The following is a 19016-nucleotide window of genomic DNA, read 5'->3' on the forward strand; positions in this document are numbered from 1 at the left end:
CTCGTTCTTCTCTAGTGCCTTTATTTCTTCTTTCATGGCTTGTTCCCATTTTGGGTTGCATTGTGCTTCTTTGTAAGTTTTAGGTTCCTGCTCTTTGTGTATCTCTGTAAGATATGAGACATGATTCTTGCTAAACAGAATAGAACTTTGACCATCATGTGATACATGATTGACTACAAAGTCTTTCATCCATGCTAGTTTGCTGTGTATTCTTGTAGGTCTTTCAACTGGCACAGAAGATGGAAAATCACTATAATCATTACTCTCTGCATTTTCTAACTCTCGTTGCACCAATTGCTCATTTGATACTGGTTGTATCTCACTGATATCTTGTATGATTGGTTGATCTTCAATCATTGGACTTAAATCTTCTGAACTTACATCAACATAGAGATTTCCTGCATTTGTTAGTTTTCCATTGCAATCCTGCAGAAAAGCACTGTCAGTAGCATATGGGAAACTTGTTTCATCAAATTTTACATCTCTTGATGTAAGAATTTGATTGGTATTAATGTTATACATCTTCCACCCCTTCTGACCAGGTGATATACCTAGATACACACAAGGAAAAGATCTGTCATCGAATTTTCCCTTCTTTGGACTAACATTGAGGACATACCCTTTACAGCCAAAGATTTTGAGGTCTTCATAGGCATGTTCTTTTCCATACAGTACATAATAAGGTGTTTTCCAACCTAACACCTTTGTGGGAGATAAATTTAGTAGAGTTGTGGCATGTAAAATGGCTTTCCCCCAGAACTTGATTGATAAGTTCCCTTCTTTCAATATTGCTCGAGCAATGCTTGTCAAACTCCTATGCCTTCTTTCCACCACCCCATTTTGTTGAGGTGTGTATACACAACTCCTTTAACGCATTATACCTTGATTATGTAGTATAGCTTGAGTAGCTTGTCCCTTATGAAAACTTAGGGAAGAATTGAGAATTGATTTATGTATATGGATTGATTAAGAATTACAACAGCAAAGATGCCTTTTTATACAAGAGAGAAAAGGGAATGAGCTGTTAACAGTTGGCTCTAACAGAATCATGGTCAATGACCATAATACCCCTTAACTATCTTATGAATTATAAATTCTAACTTTAGCGCATATGAATCTAAATATATTTTTTTAAGAAATATAAATCTGAATATTAATATTGAACCATTAAAACCTTGAAATCCAAAAACTCTCGACTCAAAAGTAAAATTCTATAAATAACTTCCTTCTTAGTAGATGGAATAGGTTGGATTAATCAAACTTTTGGACCAAGCTTTTTATAATATTATTGTACTTCTAACTCTTTTTTTCTAATATATATTTTTTCATCAGTTTTTTTCCTCTTTGAAAATCAAAGAACCCTAATTTATCTCTTTCATTTCCATATCAAAATTGCTCTAGTTTGTGTTAAAAATATGTTTGTATTATATACACTCTTAATTAATTAACTAAGATCATTTGTATTTTTAGATTATTTGGCTCTCTATAGAGATGGATCATCCATGAATTTATAATAAGCAATTTATTTTGTAGAGTCACATGAAAACTTGGGAGGGATGTGAGTCTTGCTAGATTTTTTAGATAAGCAATTTATTTCGTAATGAATGAAAACACCAATTTTCTCCATTGAGACACCAAAAATTTTTTACCCCTATTTTTGTACTAAAAAAAAAGCACATAATTACTATTTTTGGGGGATTACAAATTCTTTTATCCATCTATCAATTGTGTTATAATTTTGGTTCATGTAGGACCCTTATGCACTATATTCCTCAGTTTGGTACAATAAATCTGCATATATAGTCATTTTATAAGAATTCTTGGCCTTCAAGCTTACATTGTCCACTAAGAAGCAAAATATGGCACGCATGTGACATTTTATGCTAGCTCTCATATTTGACTCTGCTCTTTACTTGGCCGCCTGTATGTTTATTATACACATATAAATAGAAGCAAGCTAGCTTTCCATTTTACCATTAATCTGCAGAAAATAAAATAGTATAGCTTCATAAATGTCAGGTTCCAGCAACCACAACCTCCCTCATATCGCTCTTTTACCCAGTGCTGGAATGGGTCATCTCTCACCTTTCCTTAGACTTGCTTCTTTACTTTCATCCCATAATCTCAAAGTAACTATCATTACCCCAAATCCAACTGTTTCTCTTTCTGAATCACAGACCTTACTTCACTTCTTCACTTCCTTCCCTCAAATCACTCAAATTCCACTTCATCTCCTTCCTTCTCACAACAATCAAACTACCTCATCACAAGATCCTTTCTATAACCACATGGAGAGAATTCATCACTCTTCTCACCTTCTTCTTTCTCTTCTTCCTTCTCTCTCTCCCTCTCTCTCTGCTCTTATTACTGACATGAGCTTAACCTCTTCTTTTCTTCCCATCACTCAATCTCTTAACCTTCCTAATTATATCCTCTTCACTTCATCTGCTCAAATGTTAACACTTTTTGTGAAGTATCATTCAATAATGGATTCCATAATTAATTCAACTCATGATGATTCTCTCCAGATTCCATTTCCCAGATCATGGATTCCCCCTCCTCTTTTGGAGAGCACTCAAAATTCACTGAAGACTTATATTGCAGAGAATGGAAAGAAAATGGCTGCATCAACTGGGATTCTGGTTAATACATTTCAAAGTATTGAGCTTTCATCCCTCAACAACCTAAATGGTGGAGGAGTGATAACAACGTTGCCACCAGTTATAGCAATTGGGCCTTTAGCACCATTGATTGATGAGAAGCAGAACCAGGAATTGACATGGCTTGGGAGTCAACCGGCCGGATCAGTGGTGTATGTAAGCTTTGGGAGTAGGACTGCTATGTCAAGAGAGCAACTCAGAGAATTGGGGGAAGGATTAGTAAGGAGCGGGAGTAAATTTATGTGGGTTGTGAAGGATAAGAAGGTTGATACAGAGGATGAAGAAAGCTTGGATAAGATAATAGGAGGTGAGTTAATGGAGAAAATGAAGGAGAATGGAATGGTTTTGAAGAATTGGGTAAATCAAGAAGAGGTATTAAGACATGAATCAATAGGTTGTTTTATGAGCCATTGCGGATGGAATTCAGTGACAGAAGCTATGTGGAATGGAGTAAGAGTGCTGGCATGGCCTCAACATGGAGATCAGAAGATGAATGCTGATATTGTGGACAAAATTGGACTTGGAATTTGGCCTAAAAACTGGGGTTGGGGAGGAGAAATGGTTGTTAATGGGAGTGAGATTGCAGAAAGTATCAAAGAAATAATGGGGAATGAGTTATTGAGAGTTGGGGCATTGCGTATCAGAGAAGAGGCTAAGAGAGCTGCTGAATTGGGTGGCAGTTCGGACAAGGAGCTGAGAGGCCTTATTGAGACTTGGAAACAAGCTCATGTAGATGTAGTTGTGTGATTGTTAATTTATGTTATCTTATTTCAATAACAGCTGATCCAAAATAGAGTAAGTTATTTAGTTTTGTGAGAAATCCATATGATAAGTTTGGTTATAGATGGCACGTTTATCTTTCAGGATGTTATAGAAGACAAGTGATTTTCATTGAGAAGATTGACATTGCAAATAAATCCAGCTGATATCATATATTGGTTCAGGGCGGAATGGAAACAGATTCTGACGGATTATGAAAATGGTTAACGTTGGCATGAATCTCTCTTGTGATGTATGTTTTTGGGAATTTGGGTTGAATTGAATTGGTTCTAAGAAGAAATGGTTTCAATAAATAAGGCCAAACAGAGGGCAAATTATGGATGTTTGGTTCAGCCAATCTAATAGGGTCACGCGGAGGGTCCAACTGCTCCCCCACTTCAGGGAGACAAAAGAAAATTGGAATTATATACATGTATAGTTTAGGGCTAATTCCTAATCCAGTGCATTTGAAGGGTTCTATTAAGGGCTATTTACATAATAATATTATTATTTTATCAATAGTGGTGATTTAATTTTTAATATGTTAAAAGTATAAATTTTTATTTTATAAATGTCAAAGTAACTAATTAAAATGATGTGGGAAAGTGAAAATAATACAAGAAAATTTCTTTAACTGCCATAGCTGTTATAGTATTTTCATATTTGATATAATTTCAATTACTTATTGATAAAATTGTAGATAAGTTTTGAAATTTGAATTTTGATGTAAATTTCCCTTCTATTAATATATTTGATCCACTTTGCTTCCATATCACCAAATTAGACACTTTCATCCGCTTTGGACAAGAATACTTTTATTTCAATTCATACTCTCAACGTCTTCTTCGTCATCCCAAACCGACGAAAAGACGGTGGTTTATAGAGAGAAGAGATTATGTTTCATTCAACCTTTGAAGAATTGGTGACTACGGAAGAGGATTAGGATGGAAAGCTCAAAAAATGAGGAAAAAAATCTAACAATTCAACTACTGCGATGTTATTTGTGACGAATTCGTCACAAATGCGACAAGAGTTGTCGCACTTGTGACAAAATGCGACAACTGTTATCGCATTTGTGACGAGATGCTATAAATTTCGTTACAAATGCGACAACAATGGAGGAAAATAAAGGAAATTGAAACAATACCGTTACAGATGAAGAAAGAGGCAAGACCAATAAGAAAAGCAGGCGTATAAGGTAAAAACATATAATTTCTACGGGAAATTGAACATAATACTTCAATAATCTCAAAAATCGCTAACGATTGGTATCCGAAATTGAATAAGATGAACCGAAGAAGAAGTTGAAAGGAAGAAGAAGAAGAAGAAGAAGAAGAAGAAGAAGAAGGAGCAGATTGAGCGATCGAATAGAACTAAGGATAATTTTGTTCTAAATGAATGAAAGTGTCTAATTTGATGAGATGGAAGCAAAGTAGGTCTATACTCCTTTAATTGAGTTAGTTTTGTAATTTTTCCTGTAATTTATGTGATGATTCCACTTCATTGGGAATTTGTAAATTTGGAGAAATTTTAATATGATTCCTATTTAATGGATCTCAATTAAAACGTAATAGTTATATAATTTTATTATTTAAAACAATTATTTATACTATATATAATAGAGGAAGCAGAGAGAAATGAAGAGAAGTGTTCTAAAGGTATTTTTGATGAGTTAGTAAAAAATAAAAATTAAAAAGATTTAATTAATTAAAAATAACAGATTTATATTTATAATACATTAAACAATTACTAGCCCATTAATTAAAATAATAAAAGAAATGAAGAGTTACAGGAAGATGAAAAATACAAAACAAAAGAAATCCAAAAGTCTCAAATAAACTTCTATATAAAGCATGATAGATAGTATTCCACTATTATATTCATTGCCCATGATAGATAGTATTATATTTCTGAAGGTAATTATTCGATTTTTTTCACATGTTGTAGTTATTTTGTTCTCAATTGTTTTGTTGTTTTATTTTTTTTTAAACAATAGTTGTTATAATTTCATCTTTCAGATCCATTTCTGCTGGTTCTATACCTCTCGCTACCTTATCCATGTTTTCTTTTTTATTTGTCTTTTTTTTTCAAATTGATATCTCCAATCAGTGGCGGATCCAGGATTTGAGGGAAGGGGGGTCAAAACTCTATGTAAAATTTTTTTAGACTAATGTTTGTAGCCAAGAGAAAAAATACCCCTAACATTTTGGGTCAAGAGCAATTTTACTCTAACGTCTAAAATGGTGCAATTTTACCCATAATGTTTGTAGCTAAGAGCAATTTTACCTCTAACGTTGATAAATTGGATTAATTTCAGACACTATTATAACATACAGTTACTTTTTTTTTGCATCAATTGCATATCAATCTGTTTTAAAAAAATGGGATATAATGTTTTTTATAATTTAATAATAAAATTGGAGATTAATATTTATAAATTCGGTGAATTTTTTTGAATTTTTTTTGTCTAATTCGTACAAAAGACAGTATATTTTTAATATTTTTTTTCATATCCCAACATATGTTTGTGATTTGTTACTGATAAAATAACGCATTTATGAAGTGTAGATGATAAGATTCATGACCGAGAAGACAGTTTGATGAATTATTTCTCAAATTGACCAAATTTATCAACGTTAGGGATAAAACTACTTTTGGCTTCCAACATTAAGGATACAATTGCACCATTTTAGACGTTAGGGGTAAAATTATTCTTAACCCAAAATGTTAGGGGTATTTTTGCACTTTAACTATTCTTTCTGGACTAAAATAAATTTTTTTTTTAAGGGATGAAGGGGGGCAAATGCCCCCTTTGACTCCCTCCCCCCTAAATCCGCCTCCAATTGAAGAAATCCGATAGAAATAGAAGATGCATGGACAACTAAAATCGGGAAACACAAAAGTGTCAAAAATTACAATAAATTCTTATGTTTCTTAAGGTAATTATTCGATTTTTTCATATATTGTAGTTATTTTTGTTCTCAATTGTGTTGTTGTTTTATTTTTATTAAACAATAGTTATTATAGTTTCATCTTTCAGAGATGAAATTCCATTTCTGTCGTTACCCAGATTCCATACCTCTCGCTATCTTATCCATGTTTTCTTTTTTATTTGTTTTCTTTTTCAAAATGACTAAAATAAAGATTTTGTATATTTGCATTTTTTTTAGTATATGTTGCTAGGTGTTATCGTTTTGATTGTTAACTCTAACTAAAATTTAGATTTTCGGCTTTATATGAACTCAATTTTTAGCTTTAATTGAAGTTAGATTAATTTTTCTAATTCGGAACCTGTTGAAATCCACTCATTTTTTTTAGTTTGAGTTTATATAACTGATATGGATTGTATTTTTTTTTTTATGCATTTTGGTACAAATAGATATAAAGTTTCACACAATAGTTGTTTATCGAAGTTTTCGACAGATTGAATAAAATATTAAAGAGGTATTGAAATATTAAAATTACAATGAAGTTTATTTCAATTATAAATTATATTTTTTTATTATTATTATTATGAAGTTATTTTTTTCCAGTTCTTTAGACAAAGAGATTGTAAGCGTCTAATACACTTGATAAGATGTTTTCTTGAAGAATTTGGATTATGCTAGATACGAATTCAAAATGAAGGTAAATAAAAATAAATTTTGATGCTCAAAATATTAAAAATGTACATTAATCATGAGATATTGAGATAATTGCTTTTGCAACATTGACTTATATAGTTTTAGCTATTATATTGTGGTTTGTACAAAATTGTCAGTATTTGAAGAGGTTTTAACAAATGAAAATAAAATATTATCATAGGACAAATTGTTGGAAAACATTGATTAAAAAATATTATTATTTGAATCTCTTTAAATTCTCAAATGTTGAGCATTTGATTCTAATTAATAGAATTAATTTCACATATTAATTATAAAACGTTTTGTTTTTTGTACTGAGTGGTTACAATTGCGATTTAATTCTATTTAACTAAAATTAATTTATGGGCAAAAAAAATTTTCACTCCCCTCTGTATATGCTTATATCTTGACATTCTCTCTTATTTTCGAAAAAAAAAACGAGAGGAAGATGGTTCTCTACTAATTATCTTTTTTGTCCCTTCATTTTTGTCTTCTATTCTTTTTTTTGTTTTTCTTGCTTAAGAAATTCAAGAATTTATAATTATTAGAAAATATTAATAAAGTCAAATAAGTGATATCTGCGAGCGTGACAAATATTCTATACAGTGAAAAAATGAAGAACAAATTAATTGAATGTCTTGATGAAATATTACGAGATGAAAATAAAAGAAATCATCGTCTTAAGCCGATTCAATTGGATATATTGGGTTATTGTAGCAGAGTGAATAATTGAATTCGAATACTTGGTGATCATGAAATTACATCAAGCAAAATGATTATCATCAAGATGAATTTGTGACTAATTCTTTTGAATTTTATTTTTTATATGTAACATATTAAATTGATAAAGTTACTTCATGGGCAACATTAGAAAAGTATTGATTGCAATAGTTTATAACATAATATATTGATGTTGTCACGTCCATGTCTAAATTTCTAAAATTTATATTTGAATATTAGTATATATTATAATTATCGGGTGTGTGAGGTTAATTTGGTGCTATAGGAAAAGTTTGGAGTTAATTTGATGGTTTTAGGTATAAATTAAAAGTTTAGGGTAATTTTAAAAAGATTATATAAAGATGGAAGGCCAATCCGAATATTTTCCAGTTTTGGATATATATCCAAACTTTGAAGAGGTGAGTGGGATGATCATCACCTTCTTTTCTTTTTGTGTTTTTCTTTTATTTCCTGTTTCTCTCTTTCATCGTTCTTCGATCGTTTCTCCACCGTTTCTTTGATTTACGGAGATTCGACCGTCCGAATCACTCGAAATTGAAAACATTGTGTCCTTATGCATAGATCTAAGTCCTAACCGAAGAGTTTTTGAGTTTCGGTAGTGTTTGGAGGGGAAACGTCTTAGACAGAATTTAGATGAGAATCAATCGGATATATTTTCTTCAATTAGTAGCCAAGGTAAGTAACTATCAACTATATTTTGAGTTTTATGTATATATATATATATATATATAATCAAAGAATTTTCAGAAATTGATATTTCAGGGTTTATACGGGTATTTTGTAAAATTGGAGTTTTCCACGATTTTGCTTTTTATTGTGAAATTATGGTTCAAATGAAACTATTGACCATGCTTCTATGTGAATTTTAGATTTTACTTGTTTATGTTGATTTAAGACTTAATTTGATTGATTAACTGTGGAATTTTTATTGATTAAGGATTGATATTTTGAAAAACTGTGGTTATTTTTATATTTGAAGACCATGTTCAGTGAGGGACATTGCCTGTGTACACAGTCTGAAGACCTATTGGGTATGGCAGCGAAGCGTTGGGTAAGACCATATAGGATAGACAATGTTAAGAGACGTCTCGACTATATATGTGGTTATGGATTGATACTTAAGGGGAGAAACTCGATGATGGATACAATGTTTTAAGTTCGTTTGGATTATGTTTTCGGTTATGATTGATTTTGATATAAGGTTTTTACATTTGATTGATTACGAGTTGGTTTGATCAAACACTTATTTGATTACAAGTTGGTTTGATAAAACATTTATTTGATTATGAATTGGTTTGATGAAAAGTTTATTTGTTTTGATTCGTTTTGATAAGATGCATTATATATATAAAGTTATATGAACATTATATTTTGAGTATATTTTATAAGGTTTTGATTAAATCCTTTTATAAATGTATATATGTAGTTATGTTAAGTAAAGTTGGTTTTTATAGCTGATAGTTTCTTACTGAGATTTTTGTCTTACGTTTTTAAATGTTTTAATGTTTTTAGGTGAGAAAGTACAGGATATAGAGAAGGTTACCGACCGATTAGGTGAGGTTTGGAATTTTGGCTGCTTATTGTTAGAATTATGGTTAGAACTTTGGTATTTCAATTGCAGTATAATATGATATTATGATATTGGGATAAATTGGAGACTCCTAAGTGTTGATTATGATCTTTCTATTTCACGCCCGATGCTGATTGAGGTCATCTAGGATCGGATGTGACAGATGTTGCTTCCATTTTAACATAGATTGTAATTCTTTTCTATCATAGATATAATATTTATATTTAATTGTAGTTTAGTTCAATTTTTGTTTAACATAAATTATAATTCTTTTGTATTATAAATATAATATTTAATTTTAATTGTAATTTAATTTAATTTTTGGGTTTTCATTATATTCTAATATATTTCTTAATTAATCTCATATTTCATTATTATTGTTTCACAGAATTCCAGTTATAAAAAAAGAAAATGTATTAAAATTACTACAAATTACAAATAATTGAATTTTGTAAAAATAAATAAATCATTCACCTTTAATTAAAATTCTATAAAAAAACTAATCAATTATTTTGAAAATTAATTTAATTTAATTTGAATTATCAATAAAAAATATACATTAATTTCAAATACACATTATATAAAAAAATTCATAGCATGATATAAAATTACTTAAAAGTAAATATGTTAATTTATTTATTTATCTAAATTATATAAAAATTTCATAATTCGTGCATCGCACGAGTTTTCGGCTAGTTTTCAAATAAAGTTATATATATTTTATTTTTCATTATTGGAGTTATTTTTTATTACTGAAGTTCCTTGCATTGGATCCATCCTAAACTTCTTAAATAATTGGTTTTAGTGATGCAATCTTTATTATATAAAAACCAAGGAAATTTATGTGATGCACGAGATATATTTTTTATGTAATATTTAAATAAAATAGTTGATTAATTGAAATTTTTTACTTTTCAATATTCATATTTCAATTTTATTTATATATATATATAGTTTTTTTTTACTGACAATTCAAAGCAAATTAATAATTTAATTTTGAAAATAAAGATTGATTGGATTTTTTTTTAAATTAATTAAGGGTCAATGATTTTTTTTATGAAATCAGTCAATGATTTATTCTTTTTAAAAGTCAATGGTTTGTATTTGTTTCATAATTTTAATATAGACTAGTATTGTGCTTGCGCGTTGCACGAATGGATAAATTTTTTGTACATAAATTTAAAATTTTATATCATTTACATATATGGTGATATTAATATTTTGTTTTAAAATAATTTAAATTTATAAATTATAAAAAAATTAACAAACATACCTTTATAATTGCTTGCTAATAGTGTTTGGAAGTCATAATCTATTGTCCATATTGACATGTTTGCAAGGATCATTCTTTTCCGTTCTTGTATAACATTTTTTCTATAATCTTGCAATTTCAAATTATTTATTACACTTTGTGGCAATATTTTTTAAATCAAATTGTAGCTCTCCTCAAAATTCTTTTTATCTTGCTTTCTAAAATCTTTGATAAATCCATGAATTTGAAATAAGCATATCATTCTTTTTAAATTTTATTTGATTCATATAATAGTTTGGATATTTAAATATTGTGTCACTTATTACAACGAAAAATTAAAAGAAAATTTCAGTTATATTGGTTTTAATACTATTTATTAAAGTTAAATTAATGAAATTTGATTTGACTCTTACAAAAAAAAATTTATCGTTATATAATTTATTTTTGTTGGGATATTTTGTAAATTATTTTATTATTACTAAATATAAATATAATTTTTTCAGTTATATTGGTTTTAATGTTATTTATTAAAGTTAAATGAAAGAAATTGGTAAAAAAAACATCATTAGGCCTCTGACCTTTCATTTTTTTAGTTCATTAAATCTTTGATCTTTTATTTGGATACATTAAGCTCCTAATCATTTATTTTTGGTCTCATTAAGCCATTGATGACCAAAAAAAGTAATTTCGAACATAAAATTCGGTTAACAGGATGTTATTCATTGCACTTACATTCAAAATTTGTATTCTTTCACTGTGTGAAAGCAGTTTTGGATGTGTAATGTGGCTGTAGGAAAACTATAAAAAAATATATTTTTTAATAATTACAAATACAGATGAAGTTAATAACATATTTTTAACAGAATTAGTTGTTCATAACTTACTAATTTGGTCATAAATGGCTTAATGAGACCAAAAATAAATAATCAGGGCTTAATGTATCTAAATAAAAGATCAATAGCTTAATTAACCAAAAAATGAAAGATCAGGGACCTAATGATTGCTTTTTGCCAATGAAATTTGAATGGATTCTTATATAATTAAATATTAGATTTGATTGATTTAGTTTTCAGTAACTGTAATTCTGAATTCATTAAGTTGCACATGTCTCATAAATTAATCAATTAAAACCAATAATTTTATAAAAGTAATTTCATGAACCATGAATACTGCTAGGGTTAATAATAATAATAAGAATAATAGAGTAAAGTAAAACAATGTCAATTTATTTAATTGGAAATTTGAACCACTGGATCGCCGGAAGATTCATTAACTATTTAAGCTGGTGGTTACAAATTAGAACCACTCGCAGGAAATCAAAACCTATCATTAAGGGAAAGGCATAATAATGTCGCAGTGTTTAATTGGAAATTAGAATACTGGTTTTAGACCTTAATTCAATTATCTTATTGGGGGTTAATTACATACGTGGTGTACAACCTTTACCAATTTTCACACTTTGGTGTACAACATTTAATTTTGCACACTAAAGTGTATAATATTCTGGTGACCTCACATTAAAGTGTACAGTCAGCAATTTGACCACTTCAAAAGTCAAAAATTTACACACCTAATATGAAAGTACTAAAATACCCTTATCCCCTTCCTTGCAACTCCTCTCTCTCTCGTTCTTTCCTTTTCTCTCTAAATCCTCTCTCTAGAGATGCACTTGTTTCATTCCAGCGATCTGGACCTCTACCCTTTCATCTAACACAAAAGCCTTCCGATCTGGCCGTCTCCGCTTCTTCCAGTGAACGATCCTTTCTTTTTCCCTTTTCCTTTCCCGTTTATCTGACCATAACCCTATAAATCTGATAATGGATATTTTCAGAGAAGAAGGCCGTTATCTTAGTGCTCTCGCATATGTCGTCATCTCCAGCCTCGACATCCTGGGTGCTCTTGATCGCTTAAAATCCTCAACTAAAATCTTTAATTACCTTATCAATTTACAAGTCTAATTATTTTGAAAGAAGAATTTGACTTTTGAATTGCTTTCAAAATTCAATCACCTTCGAGGAAAAATTCTTTCTTTAGCATTTGGGTTGCTAGTTTATCCATTATTTACATTTCACAACATAAAAAAAAAATTCTATCCAATGTACAATTAGTTCATTAGGGATTTGATAATTTGAAACTTTCATCTTTCAGCATTTGTAATTTGTTTTTATTTGTATTTATTACCTTTTTTCCATCCATTTTCTGATTTGGTTTGAGTTTCTAGAGGGAGAGGACGTAGAGAGAAAAAGGAAAAGAGTAAGAGAGAGGAGTTGCAAGGAAGAGGATGATGATATTTTAGTAATTTTATATTAGGTGTATAAATTTTTAACTTTTGGAGTGGTCAAATTGCTAACGTGGTAAAGTTGACTTGCGTTGACCGGTCATAAATACCGGCTATACAATTTAGTGTGAGGTTACCAGAAAGTTGTATACTTTAGTGTGCAAAATTGAAGATTGTACACCAAAGTGTGAAAATTGGTAAAGATTGTACACCACGTATGTAATTAACCCATCTTATTGGAATAATTCAATAATTCAATTATTCTAAAAAAATTCTTCCAATAAATTATTTGAACTTTTCACAAATTACACATAATTTGGTGTTCATTATGTCCAATTTCATGAAAATACAAATATAATTTGGTGGTAGCTGGTGGAGAAGAAGGGTTGTTGACGAAGGAGAAGGAAAGAGAGTTAGGAAAGGAGTAGGCGGCAAGAGTTGGGGAAAACTAGTTAGAAGAAGGAAGGGAACTGACTATATTAATTTTAGGGTTTTAATACTTTTATTTATTGGTGAAGACATACCACATCATACTATTGACATGGTATGTTTGGCATACCATAAAATTTCTCCCAAAGTGAGAGGTCACCTATAAAATTGTAAATATTAATGACATAAAATTAAGGTTGTACACCACAATATGAAACGAGATAAATGTTGTACCACATTGATGAAATTATCTCAAAGATCAATAGATCTGAAGAGATGATGCACATAAGTTCTTTGATACCACAATAAGTCTGAAGAATGAACAAATTGACAGAATCAATATTGGTGAAAAAGATGAAAATACAAAATTGATGAATTGAAAAGTTAATCCTAAACCTAGAAAAATCTAACTATTTATACAACAATTACAGAAAGGCTAAACTACCCTTCACATATTTCCTAAATTACTTTTAATATTCTATTAAGATATCACCAAATGGAGTAGCAAAGGTGCGATTTTCGACCAATCCCAACCACCATCATCTTTCCACATATTAGCCAGACTGCAAAGAGAGATTCAACTGTAGAATCTCAAGATAGACCGCAAAGAGAGTCCACTGTATTAGAGGAATTGGACCATACAACTTTTCATTCCAAAAGCTAATGAAACGACCTTAAGCACTCGACCTACCCCTTTGTTCAAGACCTTGGAACCCTCCACCATACTCTTCCAAGTACAAGACTGTGTTGAAGCATATCTGAATATATAACACTTTCACGAGGGGAAAAATAAATATTGAAGAGAATATGAAGAAACTAAAGAAAGCTAACATCCTTTTTAGCCCATTATGTAACACTTTCCGTATGAGATAAATATAGTTTTTCGAGAAAAGTACAAAAATAAACCTTGTGGTTACACCTGTTTTCGAACAATACCCATGTGGTTTAAAAGTTTGCAAAATAGTACCATGTACTTCATTCCGTTAGCAAACACATACCAAATTGACTAACGGTGTTAAAAGTTAAAGGAAAAAAAGTTAATTTGATCCTTATATTTATTTAGTTTATAAATTTACCCCCATTATTATCTAATTATCACAAATAAACCCCAAAATAAAAATTAAAAATTAAATACACCATCTTTTTCATTTTTTTAATTTCTTATTTTTGTTCTTGTTTCTCTCTCTTCTCTCTCTCCTCTTTGTTAATTTCTCCCTCTAAAATCAATTGAATTTCAAGATTTTTTCTTTAATTTCAAGGTGTTTACTTCGAATCCTAACGGTGACCATTCCGGTTTGAATTCAGATTTTCTATCAAAACCCGCCGGTGCCCGTATTTCCCAAATGAACGGCCGTCCACTCTTCTCTAATCCGATTGCCAATTCCATCATCTGTGAAGGATTAATGTTATTCTGCGAACCAAATGATATATACACAACCGAACATTTTCTTTGTAAATCAAGCCATTTTAAGCATTCCGCCGTTGAAATTCCCGGTTTCTTCCCTACTCGTCGGAAACTTTTTCCAGGAAGAAGAGGCCCAATTGCCCATATAGGGATATTGGTATATTTCCTCAAACAATCCAATCCCAACGGTTCAATTTCCTCAACTGTATTACATAACCATCCAAAAGACTCCAAGGAAGATGAAAACAGTGACTCCATTAATTGATATCCTGGATCAGTTCCATCTGTTTCTCTGAAAATCTGATCCAACTGAGTTACAAGAAAACGACAGCGTTTGGAAAATCCAGGCACGTTAAACTCACCCGAAATACTATTTAGAACGGCTGTCCTGTTTAGTAATGATATCATTTAGAGCTTGAAGAAATGCGGTTTTAAGGGTAGCTGATGCTAAAATAAGTTTCCCGATTTCTTCTTCAGATGAGATGTTATCGGAATTTTCAATTTCCGGTGGAAGGCTGTTGTCTGTGCTGCAGAAAGGAAGTTCGACGAATCAGAATTTGGTAGATGATGATGAAGAAGAAGAAGTTGAGATTGTGGAATGGAGGTCATTGATATTTAGTGGAGTATTTGCGATTGTGATTGTGAAATGGTGTTTTTGAATGAGTTTTGTTGCTAAGTCGAGGAAAGGAATCAGATGGCCTTGTTCCATAAATGGTAACATTACGATGTAATTATTAGAATTCCCATCTCCAAAATCAATTGGAATTAGAGAATTTTCATCTCTAACAAAATACAATCAAATCAAAGCAAATATCTTGGAATTCAATTAATTTTAGAAAAAGAAATTAACAAAGGAGAGAAGAGAGAGAAAGAAGAACAAAAATCAAAAATCAAAAAGATTGAGAAAATTGTATATTTGATTTTTAATTTTTATTTTTATTTTAGGGTTTATTTGTAATAATTAGATAATAATAGAGGGTTAATTTATAAAATAAATAAATATAAGGATCAAATTAACTCTTTTTCCTTTGACTTTTAACACCGTTAGTCAATTTGGTATGCGTTTGCTAACGGAATGAAGTACATGATACCATTTTACAAACTTTTAAACCACATAGGTGTTGTTTGAAAACAGGTATAACCACAAGGTTTATTTTTATACTTTTCCCTAGTTTTTTTCTTTTCTTTTAAGCCCTCAATTTTTAACACTTAATTTAAGAGTTCATAAAAAAAGAGATTAACCAATTTATAAGCCGAGAAATGCATATTTGTATACTGTATGTTTTTTGGATAACAAATTCTTGTATCCATCATCTCGATTGGGTACAATAAATCTGTATATATATAAAATTTAGGAAAAGTTATAAAAAAAAACGTTGCGGTTACATTTGTTTTCGATCGCAGTCTTGTGTTTAAAAATATACTTTGAGATTCATTCCGTTAGCAAACACATACAAATTGATTAACGGTGTTAAATTTCAAAGGAAAAAGCGTTAATTTGGTCCTTATATTTATTTATTTTATAAATTAACCCTTTTAATTTTCTAATTATCACAAACAAACCCCAAAACAAAAAATAAAAATCAATTACACTATCTTCTCCATTTTTTTTTATTATTTTTCCTTCTCTCTCTTCCCTCTCTTCCCAATAATTTTAAAAAAATGGGCGTTTTTCACAACCACAACAAAGCGAAGAAAAGATCCCACTCTTTCTAGCTGGGGATTTTCTCAATATTCGAAATCGAAGGAAGCAAGTGTCATGCCCGGCAGCAGAATCACACAAGAAAATGCATAAATGTAATGTTTGTTAACGGAATGAATCTCACGGTACCATTTTGTAAATTTTTAAACTACGCTAGAAAACAATGTAACCACAAAGTTTATTTTTGTATTTTTTTTAAAAATTTAATTAGAAAAACTTTAATTTATCTTATATTGTCCACTAAGAAGCCAAATATGGCACCCATCTGAACCTGATTTTCAACCCTTAAAAAGAAGCTAGCTTTCCATTTTACCATTAATATGAGATAATGAGTTTGGTGCAACCACCACCAATCCAGCAAATTCAATTTCAAACACTTTATATAAAGAGGCTAGCTTGCCTTCCATTTTACCATTAATCTGCAGAAAATAAAATAGTATAGCTTCAAAAATGTCAGGTTCCAGCAACCATAAACTCGCTCATATCGCTCTTTTACCGAGTGCTGGAATGGGTCATCTCACACCTTTCCTTAGACTTGCTTCTTTACTTTCATCTCATAATCTCAAAGTAACTATCATTACCCCAAATCCAACTGTTTCTCTTTCTGAATCACAGACCTTACTTCACTTCTTCACTTCCTTCCCTCAAATCACTCAAATGCCACTTCATCTTCTTCCTTCTCACAACAATCAAACTACTTCATCACAAGATCCTTTTTATAACCACATGGAGAGAATTCATAACTCTTCTCACCTTCTTCTTTCTCTTCTTCCTTCCCTCTCTCCTCCTCTCTCTGCTCTTATTACAGACATGAGCTTAACCTCTTCTTTTCTTCCCATCACTCAATCTCTTAACCTTCCTAATTACATCCTCTTCAGTTCATCTGCTCAAATGTTAACCCTTTTTGTGAAGTATCATTCAATAATGGATTCCATAATTAATTCAACTCATGATGATTCTCTCCAGATTCCATTTCCCAGATCATGTATTCCTCCTCCACTTTTGGAGAGCACTGAAAATTCCCTCAAGACTTACATTGCAGAGAATGGAAAGCAAATGGCTGGATCAACTGGGATTCTGGTTAATACATTTCAAAGTATTGAGCTTTCATCACTCAACGAGCTAAATACTGGAGTAATAGCAAAATTGCCACCAGTTATAACAATTGGCCCTTTAGGACCATTGATTGATGAGAAGAAGAACCCGGAATTGACATGGCTTGGGAGTCAACCGGCCGGATCAGTGGTGTATGTAAGCTTTGGGAGTAGGACTGCTATGTCAAGAGAGCAAATCCGAGAATTGGGGGAAGGATTGGTAAGAAGCGGGAGTAGATTTCTGTGGGTTGTGAAGGATAAGAAGGTTGATACAGAAGATGAACAAGGGTTATAGATGAGATAATTGGAAAAAATGAAGGAGAATGGAATGGTTTTGAAGAATTGGGTAAATCAATTAGAGATATTAGGACATGAATCAATAGGTTGTTTTATGAGCCACTGCGGGTGGAATTCAGTGACAGAAGCGCTATGGAATGGTGTGAGAGTGCTGGCATGGCCTCAACATGGAGATCAGAAGATGAATGCTGATCTTGTGGACAAAATTGGACTTGGAATTTGGCCTAAGAGCTGGGGTTGGGGCGGAGAGATGGTTGTTAGTGGGAGTGAGATTGCAGAAAGCATCAAAGAATTAATGGGGAATGAGATATTGAGAGTTGGAGCATTGCGTATAGGAGAAGAGGCTAAGAGAGCTGTTGAATTGGGTGGCAGTTCGGACAAGGAGCTGAGAGACCTTATTCAGACTTGGAAACAAGCTCATGTAGATGTAGTTGTGTGATTCTTCATTTATGTTATCTTATTTCAATAACAGCTGATCCAAAATATAGTAAGTTATTTAGTTTTGTAGAAATCCATATGATAAGTTTGGTTACTTGAAGAAGCTTAGAGATGGCACGTTTATCTGTCAGGATGTTATAGAACACATGTGATTTTCATTGAGAGGATGGACATTGCAAATAAATCCAGTTGATAATGTAAAATTAAAACGTATCATTCATTTTAAGTTTTTAGTTGAATTGATTCTTTGAATTGTACCAGAGCCTCTTAGATCAAGTGGTCGAGGATTTCAATCCTAACAACATCATTAATTGGTGGATAAATTTCCGGATTAAATGCACCATTGGTCACTGAAATTACATGGTTATCTTAAAATAGTCACTCAACTTCAATTTGTCTCAATAAAATCACTCAACTTCAATTTGTCTCAATAAAATCACTCAACTTTGAGTTTTATCTCAATTAAGTCACTATAACGATTTTAATTATTAAAAAGCATCGGAATGATGACATAAGTGATACGTCAATATGAGACAACTCATATTTCTAACCGAAATGAGACATGATATCCACATATGTGCCACATGGCAATCAAGTTTCGGTCATTTTTATGGGAAAAAAACTAAAATTTAGTTTTTTTTTCATAAAAATACCCGACATGTGGATGTCACATTTTGTTCCGGTCAGAAATTTGAGTTAACTCATGTTGACGTGTCATCTATGTCATTATTTCGATGTGTTTTAACCATTAAAATCGACGGAGTGACC

General features: G+C 30.9%; 1 protein-coding gene and 1 pseudogene across 1 annotated transcript; both read left to right on the forward strand.

Annotated features, from left to right (window-relative positions):
- Positions 1-1956: 1956 nt before the first annotated feature.
- LOC136212239 (UDP-glycosyltransferase 708G1-like) lies at positions 1957-3877 on the forward strand. The gene has a single exon (XM_066002762.1). It carries the CDS (start codon positions 2013-2015, stop codon positions 3405-3407), a length of 1395 nt encoding a protein of 464 aa, XP_065858834.1. The 5' UTR covers positions 1957-2012; the 3' UTR covers positions 3408-3877.
- A 12985-nt stretch (positions 3878-16862) lies between these two features.
- Positions 16863-18406, forward strand: LOC136212255 (UDP-glycosyltransferase 708G1-like; annotated as a pseudogene).
- The last annotated feature ends 610 nt before the right edge of the window (positions 18407-19016 follow it).

Source organism: Euphorbia lathyris, chromosome 1 (genome assembly GCF_963576675.1).
Source record: "Euphorbia lathyris chromosome 1, ddEupLath1.1, whole genome shotgun sequence".
Taxonomy (NCBI): Eukaryota; Viridiplantae; Streptophyta; class Magnoliopsida; order Malpighiales; family Euphorbiaceae; genus Euphorbia; species Euphorbia lathyris.

Bases quoted from the DNA above. Each gene is read 5' to 3' on its own strand.
- LOC136212239 (XM_066002762.1), top strand. From the start codon at position 2,013: ATGTCAGGTTCCAGCAACCACAACCTCCCTCATATCGCTCTTTTACCC.